Raw genomic sequence first — 19630 nt, forward strand, 5'->3', positions numbered from 1 at the left:
TTCTTGGTAGTCCCTTTGAACCTGCTTCACGTATTCTATGCTTTCCCTGTTTTCTCCATCAAACAATTCTCCCCTCCTTTTCTGTTCTTCCATTCCACCATCTGTTTTTTCTTGGGTGGGGCTTAGCATTTCTCTAACTATTTTGCATACTTCTAGCTTCAGGTCGTTGATAACTTCATTCCTGAATTGGTCTATGAGGCTCTCTATATGGTGCTTTATGTGTATTGGTGCGGTGTCCACTATTGCCTGTTTCTCAGAATTGGGGGCCGAGGAGCCTTTCTTGTTGCTGCCTCTTCCCATATTCTCTGTTCCTTATATATGCAAGCTTATATGAGAGGCCCAGCTTCTCTCCCTGTCAGCCACAGCCTGATCGAATTGCGCCAGTCTCACCGCTGCGCACCAGGCAGCCTACGCGGGGGCCCGCCCCTCCCGGCCTCCGTCAGGCTCTGCGATCTGGGTTGGGCCAGCCTATGGGGTCCGCCGGCAGCGTCACGCAGGCCAGGCACTTTTCACCAATCCCGCCCGAGAGGGGAATGTGTTGCTGGAGTTGCCAGCGCGCCCTGCTCCCGCAGGACTGCTTGGGCCCAGAAAGTCTGCTGGAGTCAAACTGTGGTGGAGTGTCAGTTTCTCTCACTCACCTCGCCACAAGTCAGAACATGCCTCCCTGCCCGTCCTGTTTTCGACTCCGTTCGCAGACTCCCGTTCTCAGAGCTTCCCCGCATCTCTCTCCTTGCCAAGCCGCTGTGGAGGCAGCCAGCCGCCGCACGGCGGAAAACCCAAATCGCGGCTTCCAATGGCGCGGGGTCCAGCCTCAGCAGCGAGACTTTTCTGTTCCTGTTTTAGCACCAGGACTGCATTCTAAGCTGGTTTCTCTCAGCCGAGTTCGTTCCTGAGTCAGCAGAGCATAACTCCACCTGCTTATGTCTCTTTAGTCCGCACCATACCTGGCTTCTCAGCCTAGTTTTTCAGAGAGCCTCCGGTAGTTGCTGTTATCTGTCCGCCATGTTCTCCCGGAAGTCAGAATCTGTGATGTTTTTCATTTTGATTCTTGGCCCAAAATGCACACAAAATGACTTGGTAAATACTTACATTGAATAGTTTTCTTTTTCCAAGTTAGTAAAAACAAAAGCTTAGTTTTATTTGCAAGATTGAACATGCTAAAATGGAAATTAATCACTTTGATTAGTAACTCATTTCCACTATTATTACAGTTTCAAAATTCATTTTGAACAGTCTAAATTTAAAAAGTAAAAAGAAACGTCTGTCATGTATGATGTAACTGAAGGACTCTTGTGTGTATCAAGATCCTACCCCATACCTTTGAGCTGTTAGCATAATTGTTTAGAGTGTTGTCCCAGCAACACTACCATCACTTACCAAGGATTATAAAGTCAGACTTTCTCACTTATAATTCACTGGACACACACTATTTTGCATTATTGTAAATGGTCATACCTTTATTTTTATTTAGAGGAAGGCAACTTCAAGGAATTTGGTTATCTTACTCTTGAGGCATTAGAGATATTTTCTAATCCTAAAATGTGGTTGCTTTTTTTTATTATTTATTTTTGGTGATTGCTTTCTGATTGCCATTCTTTTTTAATATAACTGAATGCTGAATTATGATGCCTTGTTGCTTTGCTCACATGATGGACTGAACCCATAGAAAAGTATCCCATAATTTCCTGTTTAGCTTGAAGGGGGAAGAACTTGCGAGAGCAGGCATTGCTTTTTGAAAAGTTTTCTATCCTTCTTATGTTTTTCTTCTTTTTCTATCCTCTTTCTCACATGGGCAACTATTATCCCTGGTTCATGTAAGCATATGCTTGTGGAATAATTGGTTCGAGATTGAGTAATGGCATATTGATACCTATGTAGGTTTTTGTTGTTTGTTTATTTGGCTTTTTTCTTTATTCTGGCCTGTTCTTCAATCATGAAACTGGATCTTTATGTCTCACCCCAAGAATATAAGAGGTGAAGACTCTCTTAATTTTGGCCTTTGTTTTTTTTGTACACTATATTTATTAAAAAGTGTCTCATTGCAGATTGCAAGTACATATAAATTAGTGTCAAAGCTAGCACACAAAACTCTTTTACTAACTTTAATGGGTAATTTCTTAGAGAGCCATAAAAAACACAGGGCTAATGAATAATGTGCCCAGAAGCTCTTATTATAGGACTGGTATGAATTCCTCTTAATGACAAGCTTTCTCAAGCAGCAGTTGATTTTAAATCCTATTTTTTATTAGCAAAGTATAAGATGCTAAAATACCTTCTATTGTGCTGTTCTTTTGTAGCATGGGTGTACATATCTTCCATGTTCACCAAGGCTCTTTTAAAGATCTTACCAGTGACTTCCTATATCATAAATAAGATTTGTTCAGGAAATAAAAATGTGTGTTTTCCCATTGTTAGCTATATGTTTTTCTAATAATCACATCTGAAGCTTATTATACGGTAATAGCCTTAAGATATTATTTTTTTAAATGTACTACTTTGGTCTTAATACTAGTTTTTAATCTCTTCTTGTTTCTATGAAGTCTGAATGAGATTTTCAAAATTGAATAATAATTTGATCCGTTAATCTTTTGAAGCTAGTAATTTTATTTTCCTCTCTTTGCAGTCTCTGAGGTTCGCAAATGAATAGAGCTTCATTACTGCAGTCTGCATTTAATAACCATTATCCATTATCTTGTAATTAAGACTCCCTGTAACGAATCATGAGGACAATGCAAAAATACATAGTACATTTCTTTAATGAACTGGAAAATGTTCATCTTGTTCTATTTAGTAATGAGTTGCTGAATAGTCATTAAATCCACTGGAGAATAGAGCTAGATGGATTTTGAAGACTGTCTTGAGTTTGTGGTTAATCTATTAGAATTAAAATTTCATCTTCTATTTTTATCAACAGCTGATTAGAAGTCATTCTGTTTGACCAAATTGATTAGAAGACCATATACAAGGGCAGCTGTTGTTTAATGAAAGTTTTTAATGAAACTATACCATGGAGACTTGTAATTACGGGCCTTAGAAAAGCTTTGAGTAGCTTTAGACTACAAGAAAAGTATTGTGCTGAAGATTTCAAATTAGCAAAATAAAAAATAAGATTTTATACAATGCTATAAATTTATTATTAATTTTGATTTCAACTAATCACAGTTGAATGCTTGTCTAATGTGTTATTTTTGACTTTTCCACTCCTTTCGTCTCCTAGTTTAGGCTTTTCATTGAAATTGTGAGAACAGAGAAAAGAGCATATCCCTTTATATGGATATCTTATTTTAATTGTAAGATATTTTCTCATAAGGCTCCCCCACCAAGTGGAGCAGAAGTAAGCTTGGTTAATGTTGGATTTACATGGACTCTGAGGAGAGTCGTAGTGCTCTATGGTATTGGTAATTCGAAAGGTAGCATTTATTTCTCTAAGGTAATTTTGTTTTAGCAGAGGGGCAAGGCAAGCAATATTAAAATGAGAAGTATAACAAAAGTGTGGCCTACGTAGTCCCATTGGAAAACCTATTGTTCTTTTGACAGTAGTGGAGTACTAATGTGCTTTCTAAAGTATTTTAGGTAATGGAAGCTAGCTCTTTGAGTTTAAAGAAATAGTCAGTGCCTCCATCCTGAACTATGCTGCTGTTAATCCTTTTCTAACACATTTTGCACAGACAGTAAACTCAGCATCTTAAAGCACTGGTTTCATGTGGTCTGATCTTGCAAAGGACGGAGCCCACATTATGCCTGCAAGTTCTTTTTGTAGTATTTTATATGAGGGGTATTTACAGTAGCATACATTAAAGCATACATTCATACCCCTACCCCCAACACAGATTCCTTGGATGTACACATTCTGTACTGTCTCACAGTGTGCTTTATCCTTTGTATTGTTGTTTTTTTTATATAATGGTAAGGTTGTTCTGTATGTCTGCTCATCATTATATTTTTTCTTCAAGGTCTGTAACAAATCCTGCCTGTTCCATGAAGTATTCCTGTATTAGTCTACCTAATGTGGATTCCTTTGCACCTTTTTCAGTTCTTGTTGACCATAATATTTGCTTAGAATATGTCCAGAATACATTATCTACCATATATATGCTTCTTTCAATCCACATTTTATTTCTAAACAGTAAAGGCTTGCTTGGCTACTTTAAGGGCTTCCAGTTTCAGCTTTGACATGTAAAGATCTTAGAAATTTCACTTCTATTCTCAGAATAAGAAAAAGATGAATAAACTAAAAATCATAGACATCAAAGAATTGAAGTTTTACATTAAGCTGCTACCTCTCAACCTATAGAGACATAGAGATGGTTGAATCCTAAGAGTCACAACAGAGATCTGCTTACCTGGTGCAGAAGTTGTTGCCAAAAATTAGTAGAAACATGCTACATGGGAATAATATTGATAGTTTTTGTAGTTTATGTATCGCCTCCACACTTTTGTATGATTTACCTCTGGAAACTCCACTAGGGTTTTCAAAGTAAAGTGAGGAGCTAAGAAAGGTCCTTTCTTGACTCTGGCAGGGAAGGGTAAAGTAACCATTACGAAACATTCCCAGAATGTTCTGCACAACCAAGCCCACTGTGCAGGGCAAAAGTCTTAACCAGATCTATTCTCACTTGGGATAAAAGTATTTCTCCCTTGGTCTCCTTATATCACTAAAATGAGGCACAAAAGCTTAAAACATTTGTGAAACTCGTGACCTATGTATGCAGACCCACAGAGGAACTGGGATTTTTAATCCTAACATTGTAGAATAACCATTCTGCCTCATCCATTACTACCAAGCCAACATAACTTCAGTGTATTATAGGAGAGTCAATAGTCTTTGAGGTGGAGTTTTAGGGAAGCCCAGTGCAACCAGGGTAGACTAAAACAAGGATATTATCGCAGTCTAAGTACTGTAAAATCTACAATTATTGTGTCTTAGTTACTTTCTTGTTGCTGAGACACAATACCTGGCACCCACAAGTTAAAGGAGGAAAGGTCATTTTAGCTCACAGTTTGTACAGGGTTTAGTCCATAGTTGGCTGGCACCAAGGCAGGGGAAAATGGCAGAGGAGAACAGTCCATGGGATTGCAGGCATAAAGCAGTGAGGTTTCCTCCTTTCCCTTTTACCCATTCAGGCTCCAAGCCTAGTGGTTGGTGCCACTCACACCCAGAGTGGGTCTTTGCTCTTCAGTAAGTCCATCATCTATACATCTGCAGACTAATCTAGTATCACATACCCATAATCCAGTGTCACCCATAATTCAGTCATCTCCCCGAAGCCCCACTTAGGAAACACATGAGGCCTTGGGGGAACGTCTTGATCATAAGCCATAGCATACAGCAAACCCTAAATATCGAACAACTCTTAACCAGATTAACATAAAACCTCACACTTAAGGTGTGTTTGTTTCAGTTACTGAGTATATTATGCATGGCTTTCAACAAAAATAATAATGGATGGTAAATGGCAGTAGAAATACATTCAATAGAGACAAAACAAGCAGAATCAGATTCAGATATGACATAGATGTTGGAATTCCAGACAGAATCTAAAGTAACTGCTGTTGTTATGGTTTATCAATAGATTGCTCCCTGCAAGGCTCAAGTGTTCAGCAGTGAGGGTTTGGAAAGATAGTTAGGTCATGGAGGCCCTGTACTCTTGAGTGGATTAATCCACTGATGCATTCATAGTGGAATGTACTGTTAAGAGGTGAGACCAAGTTGGAAAAGTTGGGTCACTAAGGTGTGACCTGGAAGGCTATAGTTCCCTCCCAAGCTCCTCCCACCTTTCTCTGCTTCCTGGCCACCATAAGGTGAGCAGCTTTTCTTCACTATACTATTTATACCATTCCATTTCTGCACCAGAGCCTGCCAAACTTCTGAATCTGTGAGCTAAAATAAATGTCTCCCACTTAAGTTGTGAATATTGGGTATTATGTCCCAGCAAGGAGGAAAGTAATGTGAGATAATTATAATTATGCTGTTGGTTTAACTAGAAAAATAGACAACATGAAAATATATACGTAATGTAATTAGATTAAAATGCTAATAAGAATTACAAGGAAATTCTAGAAGTCAAAAACACGGAAACATAAATGAAGAACGCCTCTCATGGGCCCATCAGTAGCCTAGACATAAATGAGGGGAAATCAGTGACTATGAAGATAGGTAAGTTGAAACTGCCTAAACCAAAATGTAATAAGAAAAAATGATAGGGTAACATAAAAATTACGGTTTCAAAAATTGTAGTATGTATGGAATTGGAAAACAGAGCATAATATACTGGAGGAAGTATAGGATGGGAAATAGAGCAACAACATACTGGAGGAAATAATGGGATAGATTTTCCAAAATTAATGGCAGATATTACACCACAGAGCCAAGAAGTTCAGAGAGTGTGAAATAAGATTGAAATGAAAAAACAAATACCTAGCCAATGTGATATTCAAAAAGAACATCAAAGACAATTAGAAAATCTTGGGAAAAGCTAGAGAAAAAAGAACCTATTGATGGAAGAAAAAGGAAATAACTGCAATGGACTTGTCAACAGAAATAACATCAGCAAAGAAGGGAGGGGAGTGAGCTGCTTAAAAATGTCTAAAGAAAAACCCCACTAATTTAGAATTGTATATCCAATAAAATTATCCTTCAAAATTGAGCTCAAACAAAAATTGGTAGAATTCAGTACTTGAAGTCCTGCCCTGTAAGAAATGTTAGAAGTCCTTCTAGAGAGGAAAAAAAATGTTACAGATCAAAAGCTCTGATCTACATAAAAAGGAAGACCATTAAAAGAAATAAATGAATAAAAATAAAAATAATTTTCTTAATTGATCTAAAATACAACTAGTTATATTAGTAATGGTATAATAAAGTAATAGCATAACAATTTACTGGGTGATTATTTCTTATGAATAAGTGAAATAAATGACAGCAATATTTTTTCAAAATAGGAGAAAGGATTTAGAAATTCTTTGTTAAAAGTTAACTGGACCACCTGTGTAGTGGAAAAGTTACCTGGAGCACCTGTGTAGTGTAGTGTTATTTGAAGGCGAAGCTAGATTAGTTTAAAATATATAGGGCACTCAAAAAACCATACAAAAGAAGTATAATAGATATGATAAGAGGAGAAAAAGTAGAATCATATAAGATGCTCAGTGAAGATGCTCAGTGAAAGCCAAACAAGACAGAAAGAAGCATAAAAATAAAACATGCATCAGAGTTATAAATATAGTAGTTGTTATTCTAATGAAATTGGTAATCACTATGTCAATGATTTAAATACATATACAAGGAAGAGATAATAAAAAAGCAATTCCTTACTTTATGTTGTCTTTAAGAAATGCACTTTAATTATAAATACCCCAAAGCTCAGAAGTAGAGTCAGAGAAAGACATACCAAGTTCATAATCAGAAGTAATTATATTAATTTCAAACAAAGTAGACATCAGATAAAGCAACATTATTGGGCATTAATGAAAGTGTTAAAATAATGATAAAGGAGTTATTTCTTCCAGAGCACTTAACAATTCTAACTACATCTGTACCTAGGAACAGAACATTAAAATATGTGAGGCAAAGTCAGAGTCAATTGAAAAGGAATAAATATAGGTGGAGATTTTAAAAACCTTCTTTCAGTAAATGATAGCTCAAGCAAACAGAATAATAAAAGGACATGGTTGATCTGAATAGCACTGTTGTTCAACATGATTAAATTGACGTTTATTGAAAACTCCGTCCAGCAACAGCTGATTACATAGTCAAATTCACGGGGATTGTTAATGAAGAAGGCCACCTTCTAGCTCATATAGCGTACCTAAAAAATTTAAAAGACTAGAAAGTGTACAAAGTATTCTTATAGCATGATAAATAATACTAGAAATCAATGGCAGAGAGATGGGTGGAAAAAAAATTCCCTGATGTTTGGAGGTTACATAACATCATCAAAAAAAGTCTGAGGAGAAAGTTTAAAGTATCTTGAAGTAAATGAAAATTATCCAAATTAGCATAATTGGGCTACAAAAACAGTCCAAAGAGGGAAATCTATAGTATTAGATGCATAGATTAGAAAAACAGAGTTGTCTAAAATGAATAATGTAATCTTTCAACTTAGGAAAGTAGAGAAGGAAGAGCAATTTAAGCTTAAAGCAGATGAAGGAAAGCAAATAGAAATTAGGACAAAAATAATCAAATGGGAAACTAAAACATTAGAGGCAAAAAAAACTAAATGCCTAATCTTTGGAAAGATCAGTAAAATTAGTAAATCTTGAGCTTGGCTGACCAAGTATAAAAAAGAAGATACAAATTATCTATATCACAAATGAAAGAAGGGTTATTGTTATTATCCCTATAAATAACAAATTTAAAATAATTTCTTAAATAGGTATAGGCTTATTCAGACTATTCATATTTTTCCTTATGAACTGTGGTTATGTCTTTCAAGGAAAGCTACTACTGTGTAATGGTAGATGTTCTGTCCAGCTTCTCCAGCTCTTTCAAAGGAGGATGGTGCTTATGATTAATTTCAGGTGGTATGATTTTTGAGTGACAGTTTTTTTTTTATAAAAAATCTTGTAAATGTAGTTTGACCCATTAGCAACCTCTTCTAAGGCAGTTGAAAGAATTCAGATGATATTCAGTGTCCTAGTGTCACAGAGTAGGAAAATACACCTTCATTTCATGAATTCTTTTGGGATGTTTCCATCACCTACTTATATCTATACAGGGGCTTTAGTGCCATCTTTTTCATCGTGTTATCTGTATATTGTAGGGACTGGACATCAGTTCTATAGTGCATTCATTTATTCATGTGTGGGTGGACTTGGCATATGTATGCGTTAAAGCCTTCACACTTTGTTTCCCTGTTTGCCCCCAAATTTTTCACTCAATCTTGATTTGAATATCACAAATCATAGATGTTGTCATGACTCTTTAAGTACATCTACCTTTCCCCAACTTCTTCGTTCTTTGTCTCATTACTTTGTGCTACTTTTGCCCATAGCATTTATTGCCACTTGACACATTAGCTGATATAACTGTTTTGTTTATTGGTCTGTTCCTACCATCTATAGCAGAGTCTCGCACAGAGTAAATACTCAGCAAGTGAGTTTTTGTTGAGTGAATGCGTAATTGGCAAGCCTGTCTGCATTTCTTTTAATTTGCCTACAGACCTAAAGAAAAGGTGACCAGCTCTGATGTATCAAGTTTCCATGATTATTACTCAGATCACAAACCTACCTAAGTCGTTTGCTTCATTTATATTTGTGAAATCCTTCACTGTTTTCAAGATGCTTTTGCATAGATTGTCTCTTTTGATGCCTTGTGTGGTACTGTGAAGAAAATGGGAATTTTTCTAGACCTATTTTTGTACAAATGAGGATGATAAGGAGATTGAATTTGCAAGGTAACTATGAGAGCCAGAGCTAGAAACCAGATCTCCTGTCCTCTATCTCACCAAGTGATGACCAGGGCTCTGCAGTCTTCCACCTGCATGTAGAGTACATGGTTTTCAGGGGAAGAACATAAACAATTTGTTTTTATATTTTCTACAAGCCTATTCACAGCGTGGTTGAGGTGTGTCTATTTAGGCGTTTCATCATACAGAATAGGTGTGGAGGTATTTTCACCATCTGAAACTGGTGGGAAATGTTGTGGCTACTTCTTCCTTTTTCTTTTGATGAATCTGTGATAAATCTCAGAAATAGTAGCTTTGTCGTAGTTACTTTTCTCTCATTGCTGGGACAAAATACCCAATGCTCAAAATTAAGGGAGGAAAGGTTTATTTAGCTCACAGTTTGTGGAGGCTTCAGGCCATCATCAGCTGGTTCCAAGGCAGAGTTGCATGGCAGAGGGGCAAACAGTTCATGGCTGGGGATGACAGCAAAAGCAACAAGAGCAAAGAAGTAGAGAGCAAGCCTCTACCTCCCTTATATTGTGCGTAGGCTACAAGCCCTAAGGTGGGTCCTTTGTATCTACACCATCTCTGTGTTCCCTTCTTGAAGGACTAAGGATATTTACAAAGTGAGGCCCCTGGCTCCCTGTTGAGTCACTTAGTTAAAATTTTAGACTTCTCAAATTGACAAAGTGAATCCACCATTTCAAGCTTTATGTTCGGTCTCATAGATTCTATGGACTCAAGCAGTGAATGTGTACAAAAATCATCCAGGACCCTTATTTATGTTGGATTCTAGTTCTATTGATCTGACATAGATCTGAAAGTCTCCTTTTTTTTTTTTTAATTATTTAGATGTTTTGGTACATATACACACTAGGTAATGTTGAGATCTAGTAAACAACTATCTCCTCATACAGTAATCACTTTCTTGTGGTAAAAATATTCACAATCCTTTCCTCTAGCTTTTTTTCCCCAAAATATGTAATAGACAAAATATGTAATCACTGTATGATGCAAGACAACACTAGAACTTGAGTGTCCCCAACCCCCACCCCACCCTGCCCTGTAGTTTTAGGGTGCCTATACATGGTTCATATTTTGAGTGTTTCAGGGCTAGATAGCCGCATGGAACATAGATTTTCTATTAGACTGTGTGGTGGATTGACAGCTGGTGATCAGCCTGTAACGCCCAGCTGAACTGAATCAGCATGGTGTTACCTGAGGATTGTTGCCAAGATGAAAGAAGCACTGCAAAGAAAGAGCTGTGTTGTTGGTTTTCTTGTTGCCACTGGTTCTCCCGGAGGACTTGCTAAACTTCTTTCCTGATGAGTACTTGACTGTTCTCATTGTCAGAGAAGCTCGGGACCTCATTGTTCCGGAGGATGGCTGTGATACTTTTTGGTGGAGTTTTGGTCCTTACTTTAAGGAAGCATTGCTTTCTGGCTGCAGTGCAGATCCTTCAGCCTACTGGCACAGATCCTTCATCCCGCTGTCAGAGACTTTCCAGCTTCCTCTGCTGACCTCTGGGCCTTCCCAGCACAGATCTATGAAACAGACTTGCATAAGACATTGTGGGCATCAGGCTTCCAGTTGGACTCATGGAGAGCGTTGCTGTGGGCTCTAGGTCTTCAACTGGACTCATGTAGGACATTGTTACGAGATACAGGCCCTTGGCTGGATTCTTTGGGTCTTTAGTGTATGGATAGATCTCCTGCACTTTTTTATGTTTGCCTCTTTGGATGACTTATAAAATAATTAAATTATATGTCTTGTATTAAATCATTTTCCTTGCAAACCCTGAATAAAACAGGCACACACACACACACACACACACACCCTGACTCTACGAGTACAGGTGAGTTACTTAACTTTTCTGTGCAACCATTTCCTCTTTTAAAATGTTTGCATTAGTATTAGTGAGCAATAGTTCTAGGGTCAACAGAATTAATACCAGTAAAGCACCTAGAAATAAAATACGTAGTGTTTTCAGTACATCTAAACTATCCCTGTTATTTCCTTGTTTCCATAGGCTATTCTGTTAAGTTACCTAAATAGGTTTAAGATATTTTTGAGAAACGTTGTTTAAAAGATTTGCAGAATAAGAAATAGCATGGTGTCTTTCGTGAAAATCCTCATCTGGTTGGCAGATAGCATTTTCATTGATGAACAAGGCGGTAGAAATCACTTGATGGTGATTCCTCTGTTCTGTATGCTTCCTGTCAAGCAAGGAGAATGAGGGAGAAATGCATGGGCCTCCCGTGTTGTAGTAAAGTGTCATGGTCTGTGGTGTTAACCACAAGGCATAAAATGGTTTTGTATTCATCTCAATCATTCATCAAACGCAAGAACTTGATTTTAATTGACGATGTGGGAATATGGAGGCAAGGGGGCCAGAGGTCCGTAAGATCCCATTGGATGCCTAACTTCATTTTTCTGGTGGTAAAAGAAAGAAAACATGGACAGAATCATTTTAAAGGTAGATTATGGTATTAGTTTTTCAAATAATTAAAGTTGTATTCCTCGGGGGGAAAATTTATACAGCTCATTTCATTCACTGACTTAAGTGTAAAAAAAAAATAAGTTTTAATTAACACAGGAGTTTTTCTTGCTTTTGTTTTAGGATCAGATTTTATTAAGACCTCCACCGGAAAAGAAACAGTAAATGCTACCTTCCCAGTAGCAATAGTAATGCTAAGGGCCATTAGAGATTTCTTCTGGAAAACTGGAAACAAGGTATAGTATTGCCAGAAAATCTTTCTTTAAGGATAATGTTATTTATAATGCTCATTACAGCCACCACGAAACTGTCTTTATATGCAGAAGGTGTGAATGAGTTACCTTTATTAAGATAAATGTTTAATTTACCTCTCATTATGAAAGAATACATTTATAGGGGAATCTGTGCGATTAACAGAAAGTGAGTGGGGGAGAATGTGTGATCAAGATGTAAACTCACTTTATGTCCTTTTATTAACCGAAGACAATTTTATCACTGACAAGAGATTCCTAAATGGGTTCTTTAACGAACTAATTCTGTTGCGACACAGAGGCTTTCTGGCAAGGCGTTGGCCAGCAAAAACAGGTTAATGCAGAAATTAAACTTCCTTGAGGAATGGAAAGAATTGCAGAGTAACATTTATTGAATGATAAGCTGTGGTGGTGATATGAAAAGTATGCAATATAATGGGAAATAATCTTTTCCTGTCATTATTGAAGGACACACATAAATTGGTTTTTCTGTTGGGAAACCCCCGGTCCAGAAAAACTTATTACTTTTAATAATATGAGGTGAAGAGAAAATTCTCGAGGAGATGAACTTATTAAACAAAATAATGAAATGCTGTGAAACAGCAGGAAAAAGGTAGCTAGACGTTATATAGCTCTTGAATTAAATATCCATTTTTGCGTTTTATGGCAGTTGGATGTGCTCTTTGGAAGACTATTAAGCTGAGGAGGGTATATGCTAGCTTTTGTCAGCTTTTCGAAAAATAATACATATTTTTTGAAACATAAGTTAAAAGGAAAAATGTGTATGAGGTGTTTTTGGATGTGTTTGGATTTTCCTTTTCACTTCAAATTGCTTGTCTAGCTGCAAATTATCTCAAAGGATTTTTTAACAACATTGGAGAGAAAGGTAGCGTGTGTGTGTGTGTGTGTGTGTGTATTTAATGAGGCTTTTCCTTCTTGAGAGACATCTTTTCAAAACCAGTCTCTTGATTTCTGCCAAATGGAACCCCAAAAAGTCCTTTAATCCTTTGCCAACTGGATGTGATGACTTTGTGTGTAACTATAGCTTCAGTTTATTATACAGTTGGAGACTTTTGTCCTGGTTGTGAGAGGAAATAAACACTTTCCACAGTTTCTCCCTCCAAATAACCTCAAATCATGAGTACAAATAGCTAAGATATGTATTGTAGCCTGCAGATGACAGCTGATCCAACTTGAGTAACCTCTGCTTGATCATCTTTCTGCACTGATCCACACAAGTTTTTTTTTTTTTTTTTTAACAAAAGAAATAAAACTAAGAAATTTATTGGTTTTCTATATAGTTGGTAAAATTCACTGTTCAGTACACCAGTGATTCTCACACTGGGCCGAAGAGCATCAAAATCAGATGTGAAGCCCTTATCCATAGAGATGCGTCAGCTGCCATCTCTGGCATTGCTGGGTGTTAGGGCTTCCTTGGGCATCTGTGTTTCATAAGCTCCATTGCCAGGGTTAATAAATGCCATGGGGACCCAACAGATATCTTCTGAGTAGTGACCCATGTGCCATGTTAACCTGTGTTAAATGCTTAGAATGCAAAAATGAATAAATTCCCTTCCAGGAACATTCTCAGACCAGCAAAGAATTGCAGAGAATGTTTCAAGTGCTCAGTGTTACACTCCAGATTTCAGAAGGAGGGATATTTTTTTTCTTTCCATCTTTTCTTTTCGATTGTATGAATTCTTTCCTCTTCACAAACAAAGCCCAGTCCACTTACAAGACAAGGACGGGTACAAGTCAAATTGTGCTCTCTCAGTCCCATTCAGTGTATGGGTCTGCAAGTCGGATACAACTGTTTTTAGGTTGTTGACAAGATGCATGGGCAGCCCTGCCTGTAGAGTCTCTACATCGTTGATTTAAGCGGTGTTTTACCGTGTGATAGGCTGCCTTCTAGACCGTGATTAGTGTCACTCCTGAGAAGCAGAGGTTTAATACTTCATAACTGATTTCATTATAGATTTATATTTTCCATATTCTGTCCCTTAAAAAAAGATTAACTTATGTGTGAACCTCTTTTTGGAAACACTGCCAATAGACTTGCTGACACAAACTGAACTATATAGAAAATCTGTATGCGCCCCTGCCTGACGGACAGAAAGGCTGCTGTGATTACCATGTATGCTAATATTGGCTAATTGATGGGGGGGGTTAGCCTCATTTCAAAAAATAGTCTCATCCTGCTTATCCCCTCAGCCCCCACTGCCTTAGGGAGTCATTGTTTGGGGTCCAGAGTAATAGCAGACATGGTTACAAATGCTAACCAGACATAGTGGTGCATTCCTATAATCCCATCTACTTGGAAGGCTGAGACAGGAGGAATAAGGTTTGAGACCAAACTGGACAACTTAATGAGACCCTGTGTCCAAATAAAATTTTAAACAATAGGGCATGTAGCTTGGTAGTAAAGTGCTTGTCCAGCATGCAAAAGGGACCAGGTTCAATCCACAGTACTGACCTCCCCTCTGCAAAGTAAGTGCTGTGTGACCATGTGATGTTGTATGATTGAGCAGAGGAAATCAGTTAGGCTTACTGATGAGAACTGGTGAAGGTCTGGACTGAGCATTGTGGTAAGAGCAGAGAGGAAGGTGTGCATTTGGGAGATTCAGAAGCTAAGGAGGAGAGATTGCTGGGCTGTGGCTGGGGGATGGTACGCTTCAGGTTCATTGCGTGGGATTCTGGGTGAGTTGATTAAATAGGACCCCGTATGTGTTGTCTCCCTGCTCTTGCATTCTGTTGGCAGCCACCTCCTGCTGTACTACCTGCCAATGAGTAGCTCTGAATGTAAGAGCTTTAGTACTTGGATTACACGAGTGTTGTTTGCTCTTAGCTATAGATTATCGGTTCCACTGGATAGTCAGGGTTCTAAACGTGAAATTCCAAATGAACAGGCTTTTACCACAAACAGAACATAGTTTTCCTTTCCTAACAGACACAGGATATTATTTAAAAACTTATCAACCGAATTGTGTTGTTTTATGGGCACCCTTAAAGACTTCAGAAATCTCAAGTGCTCTCTTTTTCTATTGTGTTTGTGTTACTGGCCTGACTGCTTTACAGAACTCTCTACCTACAACTCAGAAAGAAATCCTTACAATTAAGGAGATTAAAACCACTGGTACCTCTCCTTGCTGGATGGCTGCCAGTTTGGGTAGGATGATCTTGGGGGCTCATAGATTCTGGTCTCTTATTTTAAATACACCTCTAATTTTGAACTCACAATGAAGGTTCCTATAGAAGTGTACCTGTAGAAAGGTAGACTGAATGGGTTTCTGGGATATACTTTCCTATTTATTGACACCATTCTTGTCTCTTCCACATTCACAGCTATGGTCTAACGATGTTTGAGGGTTATGACATTGCAATAAGTGAAATGTTAATGAGGGTTATTAGCCCTCATTACTGTCTCCTCAGAAGCAGTGACATTGTTCTCATTAATCCTGGAAAAGTTATTTTGCAGTGTGAATGGGCATCAGTGATGGAAGCTCTTTTGCTGGATGAAGTGAAAAAGACCGAAGAAAAAAAATGATGATTCCCTATCAACGTAGTGCCGATTTTTTTTTTTTAAAGCATTCTGATAATAATGGTCATGGTTCTTCTCTCTGTCTTCCCCTTTAGGTGGGCTTTAAACCTGCAGGAGGCATCCGCACTGCCAAGGACTCCCTGGCATGGCTCTCTCTGATAAAGGAGGAGCTAGGGGATGAGTGGTTGAAGCCCGAACTCTTTCGAATAGGTGCCAGTTCTCTGCTTTCGGACATTGAGCGGCAGGTGAGTATTAACTATGTCCTTGCAGGGAGCTGAGAAGTGATTATTGAGAAAGAAATGGAGAACTGGTGGTAAAAACCCTTCTGGTTTCTCTCATCATCTCTAAACCTCTGTCTTCCTTCAAATAGACATTCGCTTAAAATAGTGTGGGTAGAGATTCTGCTGAAACAGATTTTCCTTCCCTGGGGATTGAACCTAGCTTTATGACCAGCCACATCCCTAGCAATGTTTTTGACTTGAGATGGTCTTACTAACTCCCCAGGTTGGGCTCAAATTTGCAATCCTCCTGCTTCAGCCTGCCAGTATTTCAATTATTATATGAGAATATACTTATTAACTGATAGATATAATTTTATAATAATTATTGATGAACTAACCTTTGATCTTCTTCACAGATTTACTATCATGTGACTGGAAGATATGCGGCTTACCATGATCTGCCGATGTCCTAAATCAACAACCTGCCTCAGAGAAGTTCTTTGCAACAGTGTTTTTAAAAAAAGAGATTTTTTTTGCATAATTGCTAGTCATTATGCATATTGCATATTGCTAGCCAGTAAAAATTAGGAGAATGGATAAGTGACTTTTTTCTCTTAAAATTTCTACAGAACTTAAACCTCAGAATGAAAGAAAATGCAAACTAATGTCTGGCCCTCACTTCAAGTACATTTGAAATGATTTTAATTACCAAAAAAATCTACACCATTAATTTTGTGGAGGTGTTCTCCAAAAAACTCTGGGTAAAATGTTCATGATTATTTAGACACCATCAAATTCTAAAGGGGAAAAAATGAAACTAACCAGGAAGTGCACCTAGCAAATGAAATTACACCACTGCGCTGCTTCCGTGATGACCCTGGGAACCACCAGCTCTGCACTAATTCCCTGCCATGAAATTTCAGCCTTGATTTTTGCAGAGGAGATATTTCTTTTTACTAACTGTTTTACTTGTCAATTTTCCAATATTGTTATATGAAACTATGAGTGTCATTCTGTTTTTTAAATAAAAGACTTCTCCCATAGTTGTTTACTTAAAAAAAAATCTTTGTACCCATTGTATCACTTTACATTATGATAATACATATTGAAAAATTGATCCATTAAACATAGAGGTTTTATCAATGACTTGTTGAATGTCTGTTGTAGGTTTGTTGGGGATATAGCTCAGGTGAAGCACCCCAGTTCATTACTAACGAGTGTAACTTATGTCTGTATTCTGAAACTTAAGATTTTTCTTGGCATAGTGAACAGGAAGAAAACAGCAAACAGTGACAGTAGTACTAAGTGTACTACTATGTGCTAAGCTCTTTACCAATATCACTTTATTTAATCCTTCCTTAATCCCTATAATACTAAGGTAACTACAGTAAGGTTTTTAATCCTCACAATAGTAAGTGCCGATATTATCATCCTTTTGTACAGATGAAGGACTGAGGATCAGAATTTAAGCAACCTGGCACAGGCTGCTGGAAATGAGAAGTTAAGACCCCAGCCTGGTGGGCTGCAGAGACCGCCCACGGTGGCCCAGTGTGACCTTTGCACAGTTGGGTGCCTGAGAACCAAGCTGGTGCTCTGCCTTTGCTCTGTCAGGTCCTTTGTCTCTCCCCTCCTCTCTCCTTCAACCTTGTCACTTGTTGGCACCTCCACTACAGGATAAAGTCTAAGTTTCTTTAAATGGTGACTTTTACAAGTCTTTTGTACTTCCCTGAAGGACTCTCCAGGTACTTGTAAGCAAAAAACCCTGGATTGGGAGTCGGTTTGGGTTTCATTGTCTCTCATCTCAATTCTAGCCCAGTCCTTGCCTTGTCTTTCTAGCTTGGGGACCGTGGTCCATCTCTTCACATCGCCTGACCTCTTTCTGGTCTGAAAAAGGAGTTGGGCAGGTGATATCAGTGCTCTTCCTGACCTAATATCATAGTATCCCAAGGATAATTAGAACAAATCTAAAAAAATACTTTATGACTAGAAAAACATTCATAGCAACTGAAGTTAGAATTTGCCTCTCAGGAGTCAGTTACACAAATCCCTCAAAAACCCCTTTTAACTGTAAAGAAAATGAGTAAAATAAGAACACAAAAGAAATCCTGCTTTTCCCCAGAGTCTTTGCAGAATGCTGACTCCTGACTTGTGCCTTTGGGTATGGTTCATGGCTCTGAATGCCATAGCCAACTTCGTAATAGGCTGGCCCAAATGCCCGCCAGTGCAGTGGCCAGTCACCTTTGGAGAAGAAACACTACAGAAAAATAATTACATTCTATCACCTCTGAAGCTATTCTAATTTCACTGGGGTTTCTGTTTTCCTCCCATTAAACCCACCTGGTCATTTTAGTTGATCAAGTGGACAGGCATCATTATCTTCAATTTTAATTTATATGAGGCATCCACGGAAATTGACCTCTGCGGACAATTATAGATGCACGTAGGAAATTAAGACTGGTGAGTCTCTCAAGCCTATTAGAGAGTGATGAGCCTGGCCCGATCCAAAGATAAGTAATATTACATTTTGAGGGACAATTTATTCCAAGGACTGTGGGGCTCCTCATCAGGGATGCGTACCCCTTCTTACCTGGCTCTTGAAATCAGTTCTAACACAGGCGACTTTAATGTTGATTGCTACGAAAATATAAGAGGAGGAGGTCATTTGTGAGGTGACTGTGATTTACTCTAAAGCAGATTTGTGTACTGCAGGACATTGGGAACAGATGCTTAATACAATCAGAAAGTGAACTGGTGTGTTCTGTGTTTAAAGCTTAGAAGTTAATAGGAGAAACCTGCCCCTCTTCTCCCTAAAATTGTTGAACGTGTTCAGTAAGGTATATGAGCCCTTAAAGTTACTTTAAAAACCAATCATATAATTTGGGGCTTAATAGGAAGTCACTTGTGCAAGGTCAGAACTGAGGCCAAAGCTCTCATCCCCATCACAGGTTGAAATACTTCAAGAAGTGTGGCCAGGTCTTTGGAATTGGACATTTGCTGTTTGTTTTTACATTCTGCTGCATAGGTAATTATGTTTGTCAGCAGGTGGCCTATTTTTGTCTCTAGGATTCTTCTAAAGGGTGTTTGGGGGAAGTCCACCCATCTCAGTTTAAGTAATAACATGGTAGTATATTGATTTCATCTGTCAGAATTTCATAATTTTGAGTAACTTCCACATCTGAATTTGTTGTAAGGTTGAATTTAATTGTTATTTTAGGAAGAAACAGTTTTCATTTAATTTGTGTACACACGGGGAGTAAATGAATTATCACAAATTTTTACATCCTTTGGCTCATCCTGGGTTATCTCAATGCTAAAGAGAAGTTCAGAGCAATTAGTTCATATGAAAAGTAGCTTCAAGCTGGATGTAGTAGCACATGCCTGTGGTCCCAGCACTCAGGAGGCTGAAGCAGGATGATTGCTGCAAGTTCAAGGCCAGCCTGGGCTGCATGGTGAGTTTGAAATCAGCCTGAACTACATAGCAAGGACCCTGTCTCAACAAAACAAAACAAAAATACCTCCCAAGGAGACTTGTGTAAAAGTGGGGCGTATGACAGATGTGGGCGTGTGCCTACAGTCTCATGCTGCAGTCCCTGTCCTGACCCAGCAGAATGCTTTGCCGTGTGTGGCATAGCTGTCTTATAAAAACCAAATCATTTTAGGAAAATTAACTTACTCTTGTAGTACAGAAGGAAACCAACATTAATTTTTCTTCCATCAACCTGACAGTTTTTTTGACTCAACAT

At 38.2% G+C, this 19630-nt stretch overlaps 1 protein-coding gene across 2 annotated transcripts in view; it reads left to right on the forward strand.

Annotated features, from left to right (window-relative positions):
* The window catches only part of Dera (deoxyribose-phosphate aldolase), a 111295-nt gene extending 94262 nt beyond the window's left edge, over positions 1-17033 (forward strand). For both annotated transcript variants that reach the window (XM_003470320.4, XM_013153207.3), the window contains exons 7-9: positions 12001-12113; positions 15762-15911; positions 16304-17033. In XM_003470320.4, coding sequence (XP_003470368.2) covers positions 12001-12113; positions 15762-15911; positions 16304-16360 — 320 coding nt within the window. In that variant the 3' untranslated portion in view covers positions 16361-17033. The remainder of the gene's footprint in view (positions 1-12000; positions 12114-15761; positions 15912-16303) is intronic.
* Positions 17034-19630: the final 2597 nt, after the last annotated feature.

Source organism: Cavia porcellus, unplaced genomic scaffold (assembly GCF_034190915.1).
Source record: "Cavia porcellus strain 051 isolate PalLab524CR breed Dunkin Hartley unplaced genomic scaffold, mCavPor4.1 scaffold_27, whole genome shotgun sequence".
NCBI classification, from domain to species: Eukaryota; Metazoa; Chordata; class Mammalia; order Rodentia; family Caviidae; genus Cavia; species Cavia porcellus.